The sequence below is a fragment of the Schistocerca gregaria genome, chromosome 2 (genome assembly GCF_023897955.1).
Source record: "Schistocerca gregaria isolate iqSchGreg1 chromosome 2, iqSchGreg1.2, whole genome shotgun sequence".
Classification (NCBI taxonomy): domain Eukaryota; kingdom Metazoa; phylum Arthropoda; class Insecta; order Orthoptera; family Acrididae; genus Schistocerca; species Schistocerca gregaria.
Window position 1 is genome coordinate 812,964,174 of NC_064921.1, and position 22,163 is coordinate 812,986,336.

The 22,163-nt window shown below is 40.3% G+C and overlaps 2 protein-coding genes across 3 annotated transcripts in view; one reads left to right on the forward strand and one right to left on the reverse strand.

Moving 5' to 3' along the window:
• Positions 1 to 792: 792 nt before the first annotated feature.
• Positions 793 to 2,315, reverse strand: LOC126335123 (palmitoyltransferase ZDHHC15-like). The gene has a single exon (XM_049998080.1). It carries the CDS (start codon positions 2,232 to 2,234, stop codon positions 1,266 to 1,268), a length of 969 nt encoding a protein of 322 aa, XP_049854037.1. The 5' UTR covers positions 2,235 to 2,315; the 3' UTR covers positions 793 to 1,265.
• Positions 2,309 to 22,163, forward strand: part of LOC126335122 (uncharacterized) — a 272,304-nt gene continuing 252,449 nt past the window's right edge. Inside the window, exon 1 of one of the 2 annotated variants that reach the window (XM_049998077.1) lies at positions 2,309 to 2,563. In XM_049998077.1, the coding sequence (XP_049854034.1) occupies positions 2,491 to 2,563 (73 nt within the window). In that variant the 5' untranslated portion in view covers positions 2,309 to 2,490. The remainder of the gene's footprint in view (positions 2,564 to 22,163) is intronic. The other variant, XM_049998078.1, reaches the window with a different exon arrangement.

Consider the following 22,163-nt stretch of genomic DNA (forward strand, 5'->3'; position numbering starts at 1 on the left):
TCAGGGGGATATAGCATCGCCTTTCAATAACAATTTCTGAGGCATGGCAGGCATACCATAAAATACAAGATTATGAGAAAAAAGGTAAATTACAGAGGGAAAAAAGTGTGAATCACAAATTGTGAAAAACATAGTGTTAGGGAATTTTATGTTGACAAAGTTTTACGGTGGCAATCACTATCTGTCAAGGGCGACTTGTCAGACTGAGTGAAGAGGAAAGACTGATAACAGTCAGTCCTTCTGTCTGGTTAGTCTCCCCTGACCTGGCGTTCTGGGTGACTTTTCTGAACTTTACCCCATTCCTTAAACATATCCAGTCCTTTTCTTTCAACTCCTCTTCCTTACTCTTCAACTCTTCTGTCAGGTGGAGGAGCAACTGGCTTCAAAACTTGTAAAAGTTAAATCCTTTTGTGCGTGTCCCCCCTGCTGCTGCTTTGTGAGTGGATTTTTTATCTATCCATTTATACAGTATTACAATAAAATTGTATTACGTCTCTCACATTTTGTGCTATACAATTCCCCACATCCTAAATATCACAGAATGGTTCAGAATTCTTTAAATCCATGTTCAGCTGTCAATATGTTCAGTTAACTGTCAGTGAGTGGTACATATGGAAATGATATGCAAATGACTGGTGCTGCTGTATTTACCTTCAGTTTTTTTAATAGACCCTGGTACAAACAAATTTATGTGAAAAGTTGCCCAGAATACTTAGTAAAACACACATAATGAAGTTCTAGATTATAAAGAACATTTTTAAGCAATGGGTTGAGAATCAAAAAAGTTACAAATGAACTACTCACCATTCTGTTAAAGACTGGTGTGTTAGTTTACTTTATTCTTTATGATCAATTTAAAATAGTACTTAGAAGCAAAATTCATTAATTTCCCCTTGAAACATGATTTTCAAATTCAACTGCTTGCTTTTCCACGAATATTTCCATATATCAATTTACCATTTAGGATCTACAATAAAACTGCTGAAGATTAGTAACATTTTATGTTACAACACATCTTAAGTGATTTTTCACACAACAGTATATTTACAGTATCACAGAATATCTTACACACAGAAAGTATAAATCTAGCAAACATTTGCACACAGGTCTGCATTTCAAGTTTATGAATTTGACAATTAAATTGCGTGTTATTTTACTGCATGTACTCAAATCGAGTTATGATGATCAGATCCTAAATCTTGCTTGAAGTTTATGCAATGTTTGCAGAAGTGTTTGGTTTCATCACTTTAGTAGTGATCCGAAACTTAATTTTCTTTGTGGGTGTTGGACGCTACGTTGAAAGGCAAATACCTCATTAGAATCATTGGGAATATTAAATTAACGAAATTATGGTTTTTAAAATGCGGTGCATCGTTTCTTGTAAATTCCAGGAAGGAAATATTATCCCGTTGCTTATGTGACTTTTGTAAAGTTTTGCTTCTTGCTGCTTTGCACAAATAGTAGACGGCAAATGCCAAACTAAAAAGAGCCAACGACACGCACACATTCAACAGCAATTTTTCTATTAGGTTATTTGTATATTCTTCGCCCGATAACCATTTCGCAAATGATACTGGAAAGAAGTGCTCCATTAACACTGTAGTAGAGTCGAGCAAATTCATTTTGTTGCACAACAACAGAGTGACATAAGATGAGGTTAGACCAGTGTAAATTAGCAGAATAATAAAGTATGTGATATTTTTCATGCTAATACACGTTCCCAAGAAAAAACAATGATGATCCCGCTCAATAATGCATTTCTTACACACTGAGCAATGGGAACATTTTATGAAAGAATTCTGACAGCAGCGAGGGCAATACCAAATTCTTTGCATTGCAATGTCTGTTTTCGAAACAAAATCATAATCATAAAAATTGTTTTCCTCAACATTCTTTTCGCTGTTACTATTCCATGGAGGTGATGAGTTACTGAAGTCGTAATCATCGGAAGCGGCACTCATTAGTTCCCAACTGTAGTAACTTTTCTCTTGACGTCTTGAAGCTGTGCAGTTGCGGTTGCCTAGTAGCAGTGCCAACCAGTTTAAATAGACTTGCAATAGCAACAATGCGAAAACCAAAAAACTTTGTCCAGTTTCATCAAGAACTCTAAGCGTCACACACAGAACCCATAATGAAAACAGGACAGTAAATACTGGAAATATCTTCAATATCTGTACACGACTGTCATTCATCCTCGCACTTACTTTCACTATTTCACTGTAGCGTCCGTTCATTCACTAAACAACAAACTCTGCCTCAAGTCAAGTCGCATGTCTGGCAACGAGCAAAGAGTATGTTTGATTTCTCCACTTCAAAAACATCGGTTCAAGTATAGTACATAAACAGTGAAGAAGTTGATTTGGAAATTTAAGTATTAGTGGAAACTGTAGCTATAATTTTACAGTGAAGTCAAACGATTTTCTTTCCGTACATTACTACTTGCTTGTCATAACCTGATTGCCCTCGCTATTGACAGTATTCTGTTACATTATGACTGATTTATCTACCCTTTTGCGCTCGCTTTCTAGCAAAAAGGGATTGCCAGAACTCATTACTCTCTCAGGTAACTACAAATTAAATTACTGTTGCTACAGAGAACGAAAGTCTTTACCACCTTTTCATTTCACTTTGCTATTTTCCGTTTGGTGGAGGAAAAGGCGGAAAATTGTGCGGGTGTCGGCGAGCTGTTTAAAAGTGAAACAACGAAGGCTACTTTAGTATCGTTAAATAGTTAAGAAATTTAGCTGTTTTCTGTTTCGAAGCAGACGCTTAAAAATGAGTGGAATGTAGGGCTCTAGTATTCGTCCGAATACAGATACTCTGTATGTCAACAATTTACGGACGAGCCATAACGCAAATTTGGTGGAATTAGCGATAACACAAAACAGAAGCTGACGTGGAAATAATGTTGCTGAGTCGAAACACAAATTATCAGCAAGTAAGGACGTTTTTCTTTGGCGACGAGTGTTCGTTATCGAAAAATCTGCAAGGCTTAATAAAGGTTATTTGCGGAATACGACGAGTAAACAAATGGCATCAAGGCAGCACGTAAGAAACTGTAATAAAGGGTAATATTCAACCGCATGGCTGCCCGGTTTATTCGTTCGAGTACTCTACGTAAAACAACAACCGCCGCCGTGGCTTAGCATTTCCTCATCAGATGATACATCTGAATTGTGTATCAAAAGTTCCACCAGCCTTTCTTGGACCTCTGTCTTCTAATCCTCCATTGGTTTTCATTTCCTCCGCAGACATCGTTATATTATAGCACAAGATCTACAACGTTTGCGCTACTGTCAAATGACAGGAGTCTACTTCTAAGTTATTTTTCTCGTAGGAATGCCCACGGTATTAATAAAGTTCAGCGCATAGTTATTCTCTAATCGTCTTAGGTCCAACTGCTTCTGCGTTTATTACACATTTCCACACCAAAATTAATCAGAAGTGATAGTACTTTTTCTTATTTCATTCGTGGACAATATTTTTTACTTTTATATGTAGGCCCCCACTATTATTTATATTATGAGACCGTTCTACTGTCATTCCACTCTTCAACTGAAGTACATTATGTCAACTTCCTTCCTGTGTCCACACATACTGATTTCTGTTTTGCTTGTCATTTTAAATTCAGGCTACATAATGGTATTACATAGTAGGGTTTAATGATGTATCTTACTACTTGCCCAGTGTATACATTAAAAATCTGTTTTCCCTATGTGAGATGGACTCAGTGGAGTGTTCATATTTGTACAATGTAATTTAATCACTTAGCCTAATTAGAAACACTTAAATTGTGGTGTAAAGTTCAAGAATGTTAACAGCTTTAATTTCTGACAGTCAGTGTTAGACCCAAGGTTCATTGCACAATGATACAGAATTTTGCAGCCTAATACAAGGGCAAACATAAGTAAATACTTTTGGATTAATGGAGGCGATTCACCAAAAAGCTGAAGTGTTGAGCTGTCGATAGGCACACACAAAAGAAGGAAAACTTTGTATCTTTTCGAGTTATCCTTTGCCTTTTATGGGCTAGAGTAAAACACACACACACAACACTCAACACTCTAAGCTCCTACATGTGCCAGATGACCTAACAGTGCAAGTACTGTACTTTGGCATGAGGACTGGTTGTCGTGGGGGGTACTGTCGGATGAGGTGAGTAGAGGGACAGTGGCGGGAGGCAGGGAGAGGGACTGGGGGTGCCACCTAGGAATGGAGATTGGAGATGTGGCAAGTACTTGGGCTAGGCATGTAATGCACAAATCTAGAGGCGGTGGGGAAGAGGCGCACGCTGAAGGTGAAGTGCGGACATGAATTGGGAAGGGGTGACAGGATGGAGGAAGGGGAAACTGTTGAGTGGATGGTCTGGTGACAGTGGGTTGCCTGAGATTAAGGTCACAACAATTACAGGAGCAGAGGATGAGATGTAAGGATAACTCCCATCTGTGTAGTTTAGAGAAGCTGATGGTGGAAGGAGGGATCCAGATGGCCCGGGACATGAAGCAGTTATTGAAATTAAGCATGTTGTGCCATTGGGTGGTCAGCTTTGTTCATGGCAACAGTTTGACAGTGGCTATTTATCTATGTGAAGAGCTGGTTGGTAGTCACACCGGCATAAAAAGTGTGATAAAAAGTGTGTAATGTTTGCAGCAGAGTTGGTATATGACAGGGCTGCTTTCACCAGTCCCTCCAACAAAAGCCAACTTAATCTCAACATTGAACCTTGCCTCTCCCAGTTCTTACAACCATCCAGCCATGACCCTCCCACCTGACCACCCTCTGGTCACCTTTCAGGAACTCCTTGCCTCTAACTTGAATATAATCAATTTTTGACAATATAATGTAATTGGATAGATAAAAAAGTTTAGTCACCACATGGTGGGAGGAGAACATGCACTAAAAAAAAAAAAAAGGTTATACTTACATAAGCTTTCGGAGCCAGTGACTCCTCCTGCCAGCAGAAGGGTTGAAGGGGAAGGAAGAGGGGTGAAGGAAAAAGACCGTAGAGGTTTATGAAAAGGGGTCAATTTCAGAAAAGTCACCCAGAACAGTGGGTCAGAAGAAGAATCCACTGGCTCTGAAAGCTTTCTTAAGTATAGCCTTCTTTTAGTGTGTGTTTCCTGCCGCTGCTTCGTGAGTATAGATTTTTTTATCTATACAATCATATTATATTACCTCCAACTTGGCCTCACAATCCTGCCCCAGATCTCTTCCTAACAACACTAACCCTTCAGCAGAAGAAAGGACACCCATATACAGTCTGAAAACAGTTCCTGACCTAATCATGCTCCCTGTAGACAAAGGCTCCACTGCGATCATGAGAGTCACCGTGACCACCTGACAGTAGACCTCTCTGACTGGTAGACTTCTTCATCTACAAACTCTGCCAGAGTAATCCCATTCCAGAAGGCCAAAATAACCTCCAATACTGGCACTCCTCACCCCAACAACACCCTGCACACCCACCCTCCAGACGCTTCCCAAAATCCACAAATGCAACAATCGTTGACGACTGTTGTAACTGGCTATTGTGCTCCCACTGAAAGAATCTCTGCTCTTGTTGACCAACACCTCCACCCAGTCTCCCACATCAAAGATACTAATTACTTCCTTTGCCGACTTTCCACAATCCCCACCAATTTACCTCCAAGATCCCTACTTGTCACTATTTATGCCATCTCTGTACACGTCACTATCTTTCGTGCTCATGGCATTGCAGCTATCAGATAAAACCTCTCCCAATGTCCTTAGGCTCCAAAACCACTTCATCATTCCTTATAAACCTTACCAACTATATCTTGGCCAATAACTATTTTTACTTTGAAGGGGAGGTATACAAACAATCTACATCTACATTTATACTCCGCAAGCCACCCAATGGTGTGTGGCGGAGGGCACTTTACGTGCCACTGTCATTACCTTCCTTTTCTGTTCCAGTCGCGTATGGTTCGCGGGAAGAACGACTGTCTGAAAGCCTCCGTGCCCGCTCAAATCTCTCTGTGGCACAGGCCTGGACATCCATGAAGCATCATCCTATGCCAGTCTGTTTATAGACCATAGAGATTAAACATTCCAAGCCGCCCAAAATTCCCAACCCATAGTCTGTTTCAGATTCATTGATGATATCTTCATGATCTGGACTCAGGGTCAAGGCACTTTATATACATTCATTCACCACCTCAACACCTTCTCTCCCATCTGCCCTCACATTGGCCCTCCTGTCTGATGGCTCTATCCACACCTTGTGACATTCGCCTGCTTTATTTCTTCGTTGATAGTACTTGGTGTCGACGTACTGCATTGTTATACTGGCTGAAAAATGGGGGGTGGAAGTTCAACATTAATTATTGTAAATGATGTAGCCGACAGTTGCACAGTTGCGTTTCACAGTTAATATTAACATGGCCATTTAACTATTGGCAAATTTTGATAAGCCACATTAGTAGTTCGCAGGCATATGTCATCATACTGCTGCAATAGTTTTCTGTTGAATATCTGTGAGCAGTATAAATCAAATCACACAGTTCTTGCAGAATAATACAGTACATATTGAACAAGCACTGTCATTGTTTTAACACATGGCCTATCTGTGTTACCCTTATTCCACTGTTAAGTTGATGTGTTGTTGTTGACCTAACCAATACAGGTTCTTCGTCTGAAACTCGACCTTGGACCGACTGTCTCGGGACCAAAAATCGGGCTCTTATATATCATCACAATAATAGGCACTGAAACTACACATTGTTCAGTGTTTAATTTACAGAAATTGCAATTAAAACCTAACTAGTTAAATTAACTGAATACATCGAAAACTTACTTCTTTTAACAGTTTCTTCTGCTACAAGTGTTTAGTTTAGCAGAATTATTTGTTTAAATGATGAAATTAATAGATATAGCCATACAAACAATACTTTTGACACAATTGGTCATTACTTTGAAATTAATTAAGGGTTGCCTTTGCTAACATGTTTTCGAATAGAGCCAAATAAATACTTAAAGAATGTATTAGTTGTTCCTCCAAATGTTTATAATTATTGTAGAATTTATACTTGTTTATAAATCAACAATAGAATTTAAGTTATGAAGCAATTACTGAATTCATCCTATAATGAAAGATATTAACTAGGGGTAGTCAAAATGAATTAGAAAATTAATTACATACACAAAAATAAGCACAAAATTAGATCTGATGCTATATTCTTTAAAACTGAGGGCTAGCCTTTCTCTTTTATGAAAATGCAGATTATATTCGTGTATGTTAATGGTAATTAGTCACACATGAAAAAATGAATTTTAAGGAGGCATGTGTCAAAACAAGAGGAGAAGTAAAAAGATTCCAGCTTGCTTCATCACAACCTTTGTCCATGTTAAACCCACTAGCCACCAACAGTCCCTGCATTTCGGCAGCTGCCATCCTTTACATACCAAAAAATCCCTCCTATGCAGCCTATCCACCTGTGAACGATATATCTGTAGTGATGAGAACTCCGTTGCCCACTATGCTGAATGCCTTGCGAAGGCCTTCACAGACAGGCACTATCCCCCAAACCTAGTCCACAAACTGATTCTCTGTGCTGTATTCTTACACATCCTGAATCCTCACACCACCCCCAAGAATCAGCTACAGAGGAACACCTTCCTAATCACATTGTGTCACCCTGGACTAGAAAAACTGAATGACGTCCTTCAGCAGGACTTTGATTATCTCTCTCTTTCCACCCTGAAATGAAGGACATCCCATCTAAAAGCCTTCCCGCACCTCCTAATGTGCTGTTCCCTTGTCCACTCAACCTACATGACATCCTAGTCCATCCCTATGTCAAGTCTACTTTCAATCCCTTGCACAGAAATCACGTCCCTGTGGCAAATGAAGGTGCAAGACCTTCCCATTCCACCCACATAGTACCTCCTACTCCAGCCCTGTCATAGACTTATCCTACTCCATCAGATACCAGGCTACCTGTGAAAGCAGCTATGTCATGATGAATGACCACAGTCAAACTGTTGCCGAGAACAAACTTGAATACCTGGTGGCACAGCGTGCAGTTGAGCACAATATGCTTGACTTCAATGACTGCTTCACTGCATGGTCCATCTGGATCCTTCACTCCCCCACCAGCTTCTCTAAACTACACAGCTGGTAGTTATCCTTACAGCACATCCTTTACACCCCTAATTGTCCTGACCTCAATCTCAGGTAACCCACTGTTCCTGCACCCTCAATCCAACAGTTTCCCATTCCTCCATCCTGTCACCCCCTCCCAGTTTATGTCCCCATGTCACCTTCGATGTGTGCCACTCCCCACCAGCCCTCATAATTGCACATTAAGTGTCTAGCCCATTTACCTACAACCCCTCCTTCTCACATTCGTAGCTGGCTAACACACTGCTCCTTCCAAGCTGCTAGCTACCTAACCCCGGTCCCTTTCCCTACCTCCCACTTCCCTCTCCCTCTTCTCACTTCATCCAACACTACCCCCAACGCAACCATTCCCCCTGTTAAAGTACACAATTGGCACTGTTAGTCCAGCCGGCACAATGTAGGGGCATAGGCGTTATGAGTGGTGTGTGTGTGTGTGTGTGTGTGTGTGTGTGTGTAAGTAAAGTATACAGGTATAGGATAGTGCGTGCCAGAGGTTGCCCTGTACCACTACTAATCATTTCCTTTCCTGTTCCACTTGCAAATAGACTGAGAGGGAATGACTATCTATGTGCTTCAGTATGAGCCCTAATTTCTCGTATCTTATTTTCGTGGTCCTAATGCAAAATGTATGTTGGTGGCAGCCAGCTTCAAGTGCCAGTTCTCCGAGTTTTCTCAATAACGTTTCTCAAAGAGAACATTGCCTTCCCTCCAGGGATTACCATTTGAGTTCCTGAAGCATCTCTGTAATACAGCTTGTTGTCTGGACCTACCGATAACAAATCTAACTGCATGTCTCTGAATTGCTTTGATGTCTTCTTTTAATCTAACCTGGTGTGGATCCCAAACACTTGAGCTGTAGCTCACACCAGCGTCCTACATGTGGTCTTGTTTACAGCTGAACCACACTTTCCCAAAATGCTCCCAGTAAACCGAAGTTGGCCATTTTTCTTCCCTGCTACTGTCCTCACATGCTTGTTCCATTTTATATCACTTTGAAATGTTATGTCCAGATTTTTAAACAATGTGACTATGTCAAGCAGGACACTACTAACGCAGTATCTGAATGTTATAGGTTTGTTTTTCCTACTCATCCATATTAAATTATGTATTTCGACATTTAAAGCTAGCTGTCATTCATCACAGCAACTAGGAACTAGGTCTGAGTCATCTAGTATCTTCCTAAACAGTCACTCAACTTTGACACCTTCCCATACAACACACCGTCATCAGCAAACAACTGCAGATTGCTGCTCAACCTGTCCGCCAGATCATTATGTATATAAAAAATAATAGTGGTCCTATCACACTTCACTGGGACACTCATATCAATACCCATGTCTCTGATTAACAATCTCCATTTAGGACAACATACTGTTTTCTATTACTTAAGAAGTCTTCAGGGCACTTACACATCTGGAACTGTATTCCATATTCTCATATCTTTATTAACAGTCTCTGTCAAATGCTTTTGGTAAATCTAGAAATATGCAATCTTCTCGTTGCTTTTCATCGGTAGTTCAAAGTATATCATATGAGAAAAGGGTAAGCTGAGTTTTGCATGAGTGATGTTTTCTATAACGGTGATGATTCATGTACATAAACATTTTAGTCTCAAGGAAATTTATCTGTAATTTTGTGGGTCCTGTCTTTTACCCTTTATATATACAGGAGTCAACTGCAATTTTTTCCAGTTATGTGGAACTTTGAGCTGGGCAAGAAATTTATGATAAATACAACCTAAGTAAGGAAGGGGCCAGTGCCATAGAGTATTCTTTGTAAATCCAAATTTGGATTGCATCAGGACCTGGTGACTTAATTGTTTTCAACTCTTTTTATTTTCTTCTCTATGCCAGGAATGCTTATTGCTGTGTGTGATGGTCAAACGACAGTATGTGTGTATGATTCTCCTGCATGAATGATTTCTTAAATGCAAAATTTAAAACTTCAGCTTTCTTTTTGCTCTCTTCTGCTGCCACACCAGATTGGTCTAAGAGTGAATGGGTGGAAGCTGTAGGTCTGCTTAGCAATTTGACATAGGACCAGAATGTTCTTGAGTTCTTTGCCAAATCTTTTTGAAAGTTTGATGGTAGTAGTTGTTGTATGCTTTGTGCATAGATCTTTTCACAGGTGCATGAATTTCTACTATTCTTTGCCTGTCATCATTTGTACATTCTCTTTCCAATGGAGAGTGCAACAGCCTAGCTTCCTCAGCATTTTCCAAATGTCATTGTTAAACCACAGTGGGTTTTTCTGTTCTTAATCCACTTACTAGGCACATACTTCTCCAGCACACGATTTACAACCTGTTTGCTCATATTTCCTTTACACCCATCGTACTAGAACTAAATGATGTTAATTCATTGTGTAAGTGAAATGCTAACAACTGCTAATCTACCCTTTCTAGCAGAAACACTCTCCTAGCTTTCTAAACTGATTTGTTAGCTTCAGTAGCCATAGCCCCCATGATGACATCTTGATCACCAATCCCTGTCTCTCAACTAATGCCATCGATAAGGTCTGGCCTGTTTGTAGCTGCAAGGTGTAAGATATTTTGTTGCTTGTGGGCTGCCAAACTAGCTGCTCAAGACAGTTATACACACATGTTAAATGAAGGGATGACTAGTGGTTCACTGTGGCCTTGTTGAAGGAACCATCCCTGCACTGAAATGATTTAGGAAAACTATGGAAAATCTAAACAAAGATGACTGGACAGGGCAAGCTCCATCCTCCTGAATAAGAGTCCAGCATCTTCACAACTGCGATGCCTCATTTGATTGGTCACTACTGTTCAGTTGATAGTTGTTTTGCAGACCATCATTAAGGTAGCCATCCCATATTTGAGAAGTTTACAAATGGACTGTTTGATCATAATGCCTAAAAGCTTATTTCAATATCTTCAGTGCCCCTTATAGTGCATCTGAGCCCCAGGAGGGAATAATTATAAAACAAACAAAACACATAGATGATTGGCTGGAGGGATAGTTATATTAGAGATAATGCTAATCCAGAGTACAATTTATTTTCAAGCAACATACCAATCATTTTTGAATAAGTATTCCCCAAAGAAGTTGTCTGAGTCTAAGCCAGGCAGTCTTAAAAGTTATAAAATATCTTGTCAGCTGAAAAAATGTAACTATACTTAACATCATAGAATTTTACACACATCAAAAAATGTTTAGCATTTCCCCGGTTCCCAGAACTCATGAAGATAGATGTTGACAGTGGAGATTGATAGACATTGTCTGTGGATATTGTGTCACAGACACAGTCCCTTTGACTGTTCAGAGATGCAGCTAAACCCATCCAAAGAGGTAAACAACCATGCATGCGCAGCGCGTATTTGACAGTGGGGGTCTGACAGCTGATCATTTCCAGTCATTCCACCAGGAAGGAGGTACATGGCTCGTGTTGTCTGTAGTTCAACCATGCCTAGATGGTGAATACCGCAGTTCGATCGCATCTGCATTGTTACTTTGTGCCAGGAAGTCTCCAGGTGTCTCGGTGTGAACCAAAGCAATGTTGTTCAGACGTGGAGGAGAAACAGAGACAGGAACTGTCGATGACATGCCTCTTTCAGGCTGCCCAAGGGCTACTACTGCAGTGGATGATCACTACCTACGGGCTATGGCTCAGAGGAACCCTGACAGCAATGCCGCCATGTTGAATAATGCTTTTTGTGCAGCCACAGGACGTCGTGTTATGACTCAAACTGTGCGCAATAGACTCCATGATGCGCAACTTCACTCCTGATGTCCATGACGAGGTCCATCTTTGCAACCATGACACCATGAAGTGTGGTACAGATGGGCCCAACAACATGCCAAATGGACAACTCAGGATTGGCATCAAGTTCTCTTCATCGATGAATGTTGCATATGCCTTCAACCAGACAATCGTCGTAGATGTGTTTGGAGGCAACCTGGTCAGGCTGAACGCATTAAACACATTGTCCAGTGAGTGCAGCAAGGTGGAGGATCTCTGCTGCTCTAGGGTGACATTATGTGGGGCTGACGTATGCCACTGGTGGTCATGGCTGTACGATACGTGAATGCCATCCTCCGACTGATAGTACAAGCATATCGGCAGCGTATTGGTGCGGCATTTGTCTTCACAGATGACAATTTTAACCCCCACATGCACATCTTGTGAATGACTTCCTACAGGACAACGACATTGCTCGACTAGAGTGGCCAGCATGTTCTGCAGACATGAACCCTATCAAACGTGCATGGCATATATTGAAAAGGGCTGTTTATGGACAATGTGACCCACCAAAGACTCTGAGGGATCTACACCGAATCACTGTTGAAGAGTGGGATAGTCTGGACCAACAATGCCTTGATGAACTTTTGGATAATATGCCATGACAAATACAGGCATGCATCAATGCAAGAGGACATGCTACTGGGCAATAGAGGTACCAGTGTGTACAGGAATCTGGACCACCACCTCTGAAGGTCTCACTGTAAGGTGGTACAACATGCAATGTGGGTTTTCATGAGCAATAAATAGTGTGGAAATGATGTTTATGTTGATCTCTATACCAATTTTCAGTACAGGTTCCAGAACTGTCAGAACCGAGGTGATGCAAAACTTGTTTTGATTTGTGTATTTGTTGAGCTCAGATAACATATATCATCATTAGCAACATTTGTTTTGCATTCGCTGCTGGTTAAATACCTACTCCAGAATTTTCCGTAAATTATGGTCGTCGGTTACATGCATTCTTGTTGCCCCTGTGCATTTTTTTAATGTTGTGTACCCACCTTTCACTAGGCTGCCATTTGGGTCTTTTCGTATCCCATGGAATCCAGCAGAGAACAACTTAGATCCACCTAGCATCCATTCACCTTGAGACATGTCTCATGTACATCTATTTCCTTTTCATTCCAGAGATAATTATGTCTCATATGCTAGTGTGTTCCCTGATCGGTCTATTTTCCTGTCTCTTTTAGTAACTACAGGAAACATTGACATATGAAACCCAAATTGTCATAATCGGTATCACTTCAGGCAGGGGGATTACCTTCATAGTCTTGGGTGTTATTGAATTTAGCATATGTTAAAATTCAGGAAGAAACACATTTTTTTTGTTTTCTCCAAAAAAATGTATGCCCCGAGATACAGGCCTCCAAAGGTGACACCATACTGAAGATGGGAATTTTATCAAAATTTTTTAAAATTTTTTGTCTCTTTAACAGTTTTAGGTATTTTATTAGGGTTTTTTTAATTTGAAAGATAATTGCTTTATGATTACAGTGGTATCCTCTGTTTGGATATGTCTGTCAAAGTCTTTTTACTGTCACCTTTTGAATTTTTTCTATAATTTACAGAATTTTTTTTTCAAAAATGCCAATCCAGAAAAGTGTTCTGTTGATTAGTACCATGTAGTACCATATTCTCTGTAAAGGAGAGTTGGACAGATTTTATTTTATAAATCACTTTTTTAACTTTCAAAGGTAATGAATGTCTTCATTGAAGTTGTTTGTTACTAATTACATTGTTACAATGTTTATTTCTGTTGTATTTGGAGCAGTCATTTCTTACCATTTTTTTGTTGCAGTTATTTCTTTTCACTTTTATTGTTGCAGATATTGCTTTGTTATAGTTTCTTGTCAGTTTCTTTATCGTGGTTGTTCATTGCAGGTTACTGTTTTGTAGTTGTTCAGTGCTAATTTGTCAGCACAGGCCGACATTGATGTTTTAAGCACCTTATTGCCGTCCACTGTTGAGCTATTCAGGGATGGCGATTGCATCTTTCAACACATTCGAGCACCTGTTCGTAATGCACAGCCTGTGGTGGAGTGATTACATGACAATAACATCCCTGTAATGGACTGGCCTTCACAGAGTCCTGACCTGAATCCCTGAATCCTATAGAATGCCTTTGGGATGTTTTGGAATGCCGACTTCGCACCAGGCCTCACCGACTGACATCGATACCTCTCCTCAGTTCAGCACTCCATGAAGAATGGGCTGCCATTCCCCAAGAAACCTTCCAGCACCTGACTGAATCTATGCCTGTGAGAGTGGAAGCTATCACCAAGGGTAAGGGTGGGCCAACACCACACTGAATTCCAGCATCACCGATGGAAAGTGCCACAAACTTGTAAATCATTTTCAGCCAGGTGTCCAAATACTTTTGATCACAAAGTGTATGTAATTCAGAAAAGCTGTTGTTTGGGGAAGGAGCCAGATGGCAGGGGTTGTGGGGCAGCCATTGAAATCTACGTGGTCCAGTGGCATTAATGTGACGACTTGTCAAAAGTCTAAATAATCACCTGTTACAGTGCAGATGTACAGGAAGAGAATCAATGAGGTTATGAAAGTACTGAATAGATGTGGAGCCATGCCAACTCCATTGCTGCTGCCAACTGCACTAGATGTGTCGGTTGGGATGCATGGCGCGACAACCTGATGGAGGTGGTCCCACAGGTTCTTGATATGGTTTAAATTCAGGTAGTTTGGTGGCCAGGGGAACACGGTGAACTCGTCCTGGTGCTCTTCAAACCAAGCACGTACACTGGTAGCTTATGTGACATATTGCATTGTTCTGCTGGTAGATGCCATTGTGCTGAGAAAAAATCAAACTGCATATAGGGGTGGACATGGCCCCCAAGGATAGATTTGTACCTGTGTTGATCCACTGTGCCTTCCAGAATCATAAGATCACCCATGGAATGTTACAAAACCTTTCTCCAGGCCGTAAAGAGCCCTCTCCAGCGTGGACCCTTCCGACAGTTGTTGCAGTGCCATACCCACCAACAACCATCTGTCCAGTGGAGCATAAAATGTAATTCATCTGAAAAGCCCACCTGTCACCACTCAGTGGATGTACAGCTGTGGCACTGGCATGCAAACTCCAACCTCATCATTGGTGAACAGTAATCAGCACGGATGCATGAACCAGATGTCTGCTACAGAGGCCTGTATGCAGCAGTGTTCACTGATTGGACATTAAGGAGACACTGCTGCTAGTCCCATGGTTCATCTGGGTGGTCAGGGGCTCAACACTTGCACATCTATTCGCTCATACACCTCACCACATCTGTCATTCAGCCCTGTCATCTGTGGCCTCCGCTGCACCACAGTTGCCTCTTTGCCAGTTTTGGATAGTGCCATTTTGCCATGCATTGTATACTTTAACCATGGTGACACATGAACAATTTACAAACTTAGCTGTTTTGGAAATGCTTCCACCCTTGGTCTGAAAACCAATGGTCATGCCCTTTTGGGTGTCATATGAATCACTCCGTTTCCACATTGCAATAAAGACTATATTGTTTACCATGTCTCCCTGCACACACTATGTACCCTCCTCTGCTAGTGCTGCCACCTGCTTCACGACATGGATGGTGTGAATGCTTGATGGGCCAACAGTAGCTGGATAATAGCCAGGGAACAGCACCCCGTGAGAGGGAAATGAACTCACCATGTGAGTCGATCTACGGGAAGCAAAAAGTCAGAACCCATGTAGAGCAAACTTGGGAAGAACTCGGCATGTGGTTAGCACAGACTGCTAATGGCTAAGTTCTCGACACAACACACAGCATGATACACTAGGTGAGACCTGTGGTGGTTGACTCCGAGTAAGGACTGGCCCACCAGGCCTGTTGCCAACTGCAGGTAAACAACCACACCAGTGTTGCCCTCCATGACAGGTTTTTGCAGTATCTTGCTGTGCTACCCACACCACCTTATCTGCTGCCATCTTGATGTTTATTGGTGGGGATACTAAAGGACAGATTCCCTGCTGTGGAAGAGATGACAGCTATTAAAATGCAGGTTCTGTTGATGATTAGTGGACTTGATATGGCAGAGGTGTGAAATGGAGCCATCAAAGAGAGGAAGGTCAGCAAATAGGAAGTTCAAATGGTGGACTGAGGAGGACCAGGCGAAGTGAGTGAGAGAGAAGGTGTTGCGGTTGTTGTGGAATAGGGATAACATGTCTTGATAGTGTCTCAATCATGAAGATATCATTAATGAATCTGAACCACATACGGGGTTTTGAGTGTTTTAGAGGCTAGGATGGTTTTCTTTAGATGGACCTAGGGGGAAGCTATGTGGATGCCTATAGCTATGCTGCAGATTTGTTTATATACATGGTCATTATAATTAAAGTTAAACTTTCAAAACACTGTAGAAATAACACCACTGGTCAGAATGCGGTCAAATTGCAACAGAGTATTATTGGAGAAGGGGGAAAACATATGTCAGAAGAAAAAAAAATAGTGTGAGAATTTATCAATAGGTGGCAAGGTATGTGTCAGAATACATAAATGAAAGCACCTGTCACATGCACGACCCATTGAAGTTGGTATAAACATACTGGGTACATGGCTTTTCCCCCTGTGAGGTTTACCACGACTGTCTCAATGCAGGATTACCCTTGCCTGTAAAACTTTATTACAAGAATGATGACTGTGCACACAACACATTGCAGACTCTGAAGTGTTTGAAAAAATAGTGTTGGTCCGATGATTACTGTTGGTCCGGAGAAAATGATTCGGAAATTTAAAAGGACGGGTTCTATTGGTGAGCAACCTGGTATGTGTGGAGGAAACAAATTGATTTGACTTCAGTGGAAGTAGTGGCCACAGAAGTGCAGGAGGAGATGAGTGGTGATGTGCAAACATGTAGTGCAAGGAGAATTGCCTGAACATTGGACATACCAGTGAGCACGGTGTGTAAAATCCTATGAAACATCCTTCTTTGCTATCCATTCAAAATTACCCATGTGCACAAGTAGCTTCCCACTGACCTGCCAGCAAAGGAGACCTTTGCTTTAGAATTCCTTGCTTGCATAGAAGTGGACAATGATTGGCCATGGAAGATGTTTTGGACAGACGAAGCCCAGTTTCATCTGACATGATATGTCAATACACAGAATTGTCAAATATGGGCAACGGAAAATCCACACACAAATCAACCAGTACCACTTCATCCTGAAAAAGTCACTGTGTTGTCCGGGTTTATGGCATCATTTATCATAGGGCCATATTTTTTCAAAGAGACAGGTGCTTCCAGTCCTGTTACCTGTACCATGACTGGTAAGCAGTATGAGTGTGTTGCGGATGGCGCACCTCTGCACATTGCAAATCCAGTTAAGCAGCTGCTGAAGCGTCATTTCGGAAATGCTAGAATTATTAGCCATCATTTCCTTACAGCCTGCCCATCCCGGTCACCTGATCTTATCCGTGTGCCTTCTGGCTGTGGGGCTGTCTGAAAGATGTGTTCAGTATTCTGATTGCAAACGTAGTTGCGTTGAAGGCATGCATTGCGCAACACATTATGAATGTGACCCCAGAAACACTTGATCAGTTGTGAAACATGCTGTTTCTCAATTTCAACTTGTTACAGAAAATGGTGGACAGCATATTGAACATGTTTTGCACCAGTCACACAGAAATTAATAATCCGATTTGATTTTGATTGATGCTTTTCATGGGGTTTTTGGACCAAGGATAATTAAAAACTGATGTAATTAATGCTTTTTATGCAATTTTTGGGCTCAGGACAATTAAAAATCGGTTTTTCCCATTCGATGTGATATGAACTTGCCATGGTGGATGGGCTTACATAACTAACAGTATCATACCTGTACACCCATGCACACTGAGTAGTACAGTTTGTTTAAAAGTCAAACGTACACCTTAAGCAGTGTTGTGCGATTCATTTTTCTTTTGTAATTGACTGCTATTAAATTATGATGCTTACAGTGCCATCTAGTGCTTCATTTTGTAACTATTTATTTTTCTTCTGCCATATGTTTCCCCCTTCTCCGATAATATTCCGTTGCAATTTGATGTCATTCTGACCAGTGGCATTATTTCTACAGTGGTTTGAAAGTTTAACTTTAATTGTAATCACCCTGTATATCTTATTCCCAAAGGAGATACAGTTATATGTGGATATGTAATTAGTTAGATGTGTAAGAAATGAGGTTGGTGGCTTTGCAGTCAAAAGGACATGTGGTGAGGTACTGTGCAGTAGTGATAAGGCCAGTGTAATTCTTTTAGGCTCCACTGTCAAGTGATTCTTTTTGAATCCTGATTTATCACAACTACCATGAGTATCTGAAAATGGCTCATGCTTTCTCACATTTCCTGGCTAGAAAGTGTAGAACAGTAGCCCACTTTCTTCTGTGTTTGTTATTGTCTGCTTTGAATTCACATTTTTTTAAAAAATATAATTTTATCTTTCTTGGTGTTGTTTTTACAGAGAAAAAGTGCTAGTACAAATATGCAAAATCATACTGATTAAAGCTACTACATGCATTTCTGTATTTGTCGATGGATGAATGGAATAACAAAAAGATTATAAAGACAAGTACAAAAGCAAAAACAATTATTTCTCTGATTCATGTGGTATAAAAGTCTTTTTAAGTTCAAACCAGCATGTAATATACCCTATTTCCTTGCAATTTGCCCTTCATTCTTATGAGAAATAACTTATGAGAAATAACTCAGAAGTTCGTTCTTACTCACAAGAAACTGACACGTATATGTTTTGATCACCAGAGGAATACTCCTATCGGACCGCAGAAAAGGCAGAACACTCCTGTTTAATTAAAAGACACTGACTAAAAGTGGGCTAATAGTTGCCTCATTCTACCTTCATCAACGCCTTTAAAAATTTTAGCATGGCTCACACCCTCTAGTCCATCGTTGTAAGTCACTCATATCCATCCACTCTCACTTGCCCATTCTCACTCACTCATTCAGCCCAAATTACTGTCATTATCTCTTTGTTTCACTCTGTCACTGTTTCCTGCCTCACAGCCACAGTCTCCTGCATTCTGTCCTGCTACTACTACTGTTAAACAATAGAAACTACAGGTAGGAATATCAACAATGTAGGAAAAGACAGATTGCTGCTTACCGGGAAGACATTTCAAGTTGCAGACAGGTGTAATTAAAAGACACTCATCTCGGGCCGGAATGCTGAGATGCTGGAGTTGACAGTCATGTGTGTGAGGTGTGCTTGCTTGTGTGAGTGTGTAAATGCTGTGTGTGTGTGTGTGTGTGTGTGTGTGTGTGTGTGTGTGTGTTAGATTAGAGATTAGATTAGATTAGATTAGATTAATACTTGTTCCATAGATCATGAATACGACACTTCATAATGATGTGGAACGTGAGATATTACATTACACAAAATATTGCATGACACTAATGCTTAAGTTAGTTTTTTTCCCTCCCTTAATTTATATCTAAAAATTCAGCCAATGAGTAGAAGGAGTTGTCATCTAGAAATTCTTTTAATTTATTTTTTAATGATGATTGACTATCTGTCAGGCTTTTGATGCTGTTTGGTAGGTGACCAAAGACTTTTGTGGCAGCATAATTTACCCCCTTTTGTGCCAAAGTCAGATTTAACCCTGCATAGTGAAGATCATTCTTTCTCCTGGTGTTATAGCTATGCACACTGCTATTACTTTTGAACTGGGCTGGATTCTTAACAACAAATTTCATAAGTGAATATATATACTGTGAGGTTACTGTGAGGATCCCTAGATCCTTAAATAGATGTCTGCAAGATGACCGTGGGTGGGCTCCAGCAATTATTCTGATTACACGTTTTTGAGCAATGAATACTTTTCTACTCAACGATGAATTACCCCAGAATATGATACCATACGAAAGCAGTGAATGAAAGTAGGCATAGTAAGCTAATTTACTGAGATTCTTATCACCAAAATTTGCAATAACCCTAATAGCATACATAGCCGAACTCAGACGTTTCAGCAGACCATCAATGTGTTGCTTCCAGTTTAACCTCTCATCAATGGACACACCTAAAATTTTTGAAAATTCTACCTTAGCTACAGACTTCTGTTCAAAGTCTATATTTATTACTGGAGTTGTGCCATTTACTGTACGGAACTGTATATACTGTGTTTTATCAAAATTTAAAGAGTCCGTTTGCTGAGAACCACTTAATAATTTTGTGAAAAACATCATTTACAATTACATCACTTAGTTCTTGGTTTTTGGATGTTATTATTATACTTGTATCATCAGCAAAAAGAACTAACTTTGCATCTTCATCAATATGGAATGGTAAGTCATTAATGTATATCAAGAACAGTAAAGGACCTAAGACCGAACCCTGTGGGACCCCGTGCTTGATAGCCCCCCAGTTTGAGGAATCAGCTGTTGTATTAACATTACATGAACCACTTATTTCAACTTTCTGCATTCTTCCAGTTAAGTATGAATTAAACCATTTGTACACTGCCCCCTCAAACCATAATGATTTAGCTTATCTAAAAGAATTCCATGATTTACACAGTCAAAGGCCTTTGAGAGATCATAAAAAATACCAATGGGTGATGTCCGGTTATTCAGAGCATTTAATATTTGATCAATGAAAGCGTATATAGCATTTTCTGTTGAAAAGCCTTTCTGACAACCAAACTGACATTTTGTTAGTACTTTATTTTCACATATATATGGGAGGCTACTCTTGAATACATTACTTTCCCAAAAATTTTTGATAGAGCTGTCAGAAGAGAGATTGGGCGATAGTTGTTGACATCCGACGTATCCCCCTTTTTATGCAATGGTTTTACAATGGTATATTTCAGTCTATCGGGGAAAACACCCTGCTCCAAAGAGGTATTACATATGTGGCTGAGAATCCTACTTATCTGTGGGGAACAAGCTTTAAGTATCTTGCTGGAAATGCCATCAATTCCGTAAGAGCTTTTACTTTTCAGTGAGTTTATTATTTTACTGATTTCAGAGGGAGAGGTTCGTGGAAATACAGTTGTTTCAAACAGCACAGGTATGGCCTCTTCTATTAGAAGCCTTGCCTCTTCTAGTGAAGATCTAGATCCTACTTTCTCCACAACATTTAAAAAATGATTATTGAAAATATTTCCAATTTCAGATTGTTTGTTAGTACACTTGTCATTCAGTTTTATGGCACTAAAGTCTTCCTGTGCTCTTGGTTGCCCTGTTTCCCTTTCAATAATATTCCAAATTGCTTTAATTTTATTATCAGAGTTACTGATCTCAGACATGATACACATGCTTCTGGACTTTTTAATAACTTTTCTTAGTACCGCACAATAGTTTTTATAATATTGAAAAATTTCGAGGTTAGTACTCCCTCTTGCTGTTAGATACAGTTCTCTTTTATGGTTGCAAGATATTCTTATTCCTTTAGTTAGCCAAGGTTTTTTATATGTTTTCTTGGAATTATGTTTCACTGTTTTCTTGGGAAAACAATTTTCAAATACCCTTAAAAATGTATCGTGAAATAAGTTATATTTCAAGTTTGCATCGGGTTCCATATACACTTCATCCCAGTTTAGCTCCTTTAGTCTTTCCCTAAAGTTTGCAGTATTTATATTGTTAATTGAACCCACTGCTTTGAAATTCTGATTTGATATACTGCCTAGAGCTATGCCATGTACTGTAACTAGCTGTGCACCATGATCTGAAAGACCATTCTCAACAGGATAAGCGTTTATGTCCTTAAACTTATCTTGGTCTATAAAAAAGTTATCTATCAATGTCCTGCTGTTCTTTGTTGTCCGAGTAGGAAAATCAATGACGGAGCTCAAATTGAAAGAACTGAGTAATACTACTAGGTCATTCTTCCTATCACACTCTTTCAGGGAATCAACATTGAAATCCCAACAAATGTTCAAATAGATTTCGGGCTTGCAGCCGGTTGTCGTAAACTTCTTAGCACGATATTTCGACTGGACAACTGCCAGCCATCTTCAGGTGAGCCGAACGAGGACTGACGAAGACGTTCTCCGTTCCGTCTTATATAGTGAGCTGATAGTACTGCCGCGCATGCGTTGCAGTTGCGGAGACAGAAGAACCACACCGCCCAGCAACAGCGCCCTCGCTGGTGGAACTGCGAAACTCAGGTGCCGTCGGTATTGTCGCTGGCCGCAGGTATCGATGTCTTCTGGCGTCTTCGTCTCGAGAAAATTTCTGTGATGACGGGATTCCATGCATTATTCAATTGGTAACCACTGTCCCAGTTCAATAAATTTCCAGCA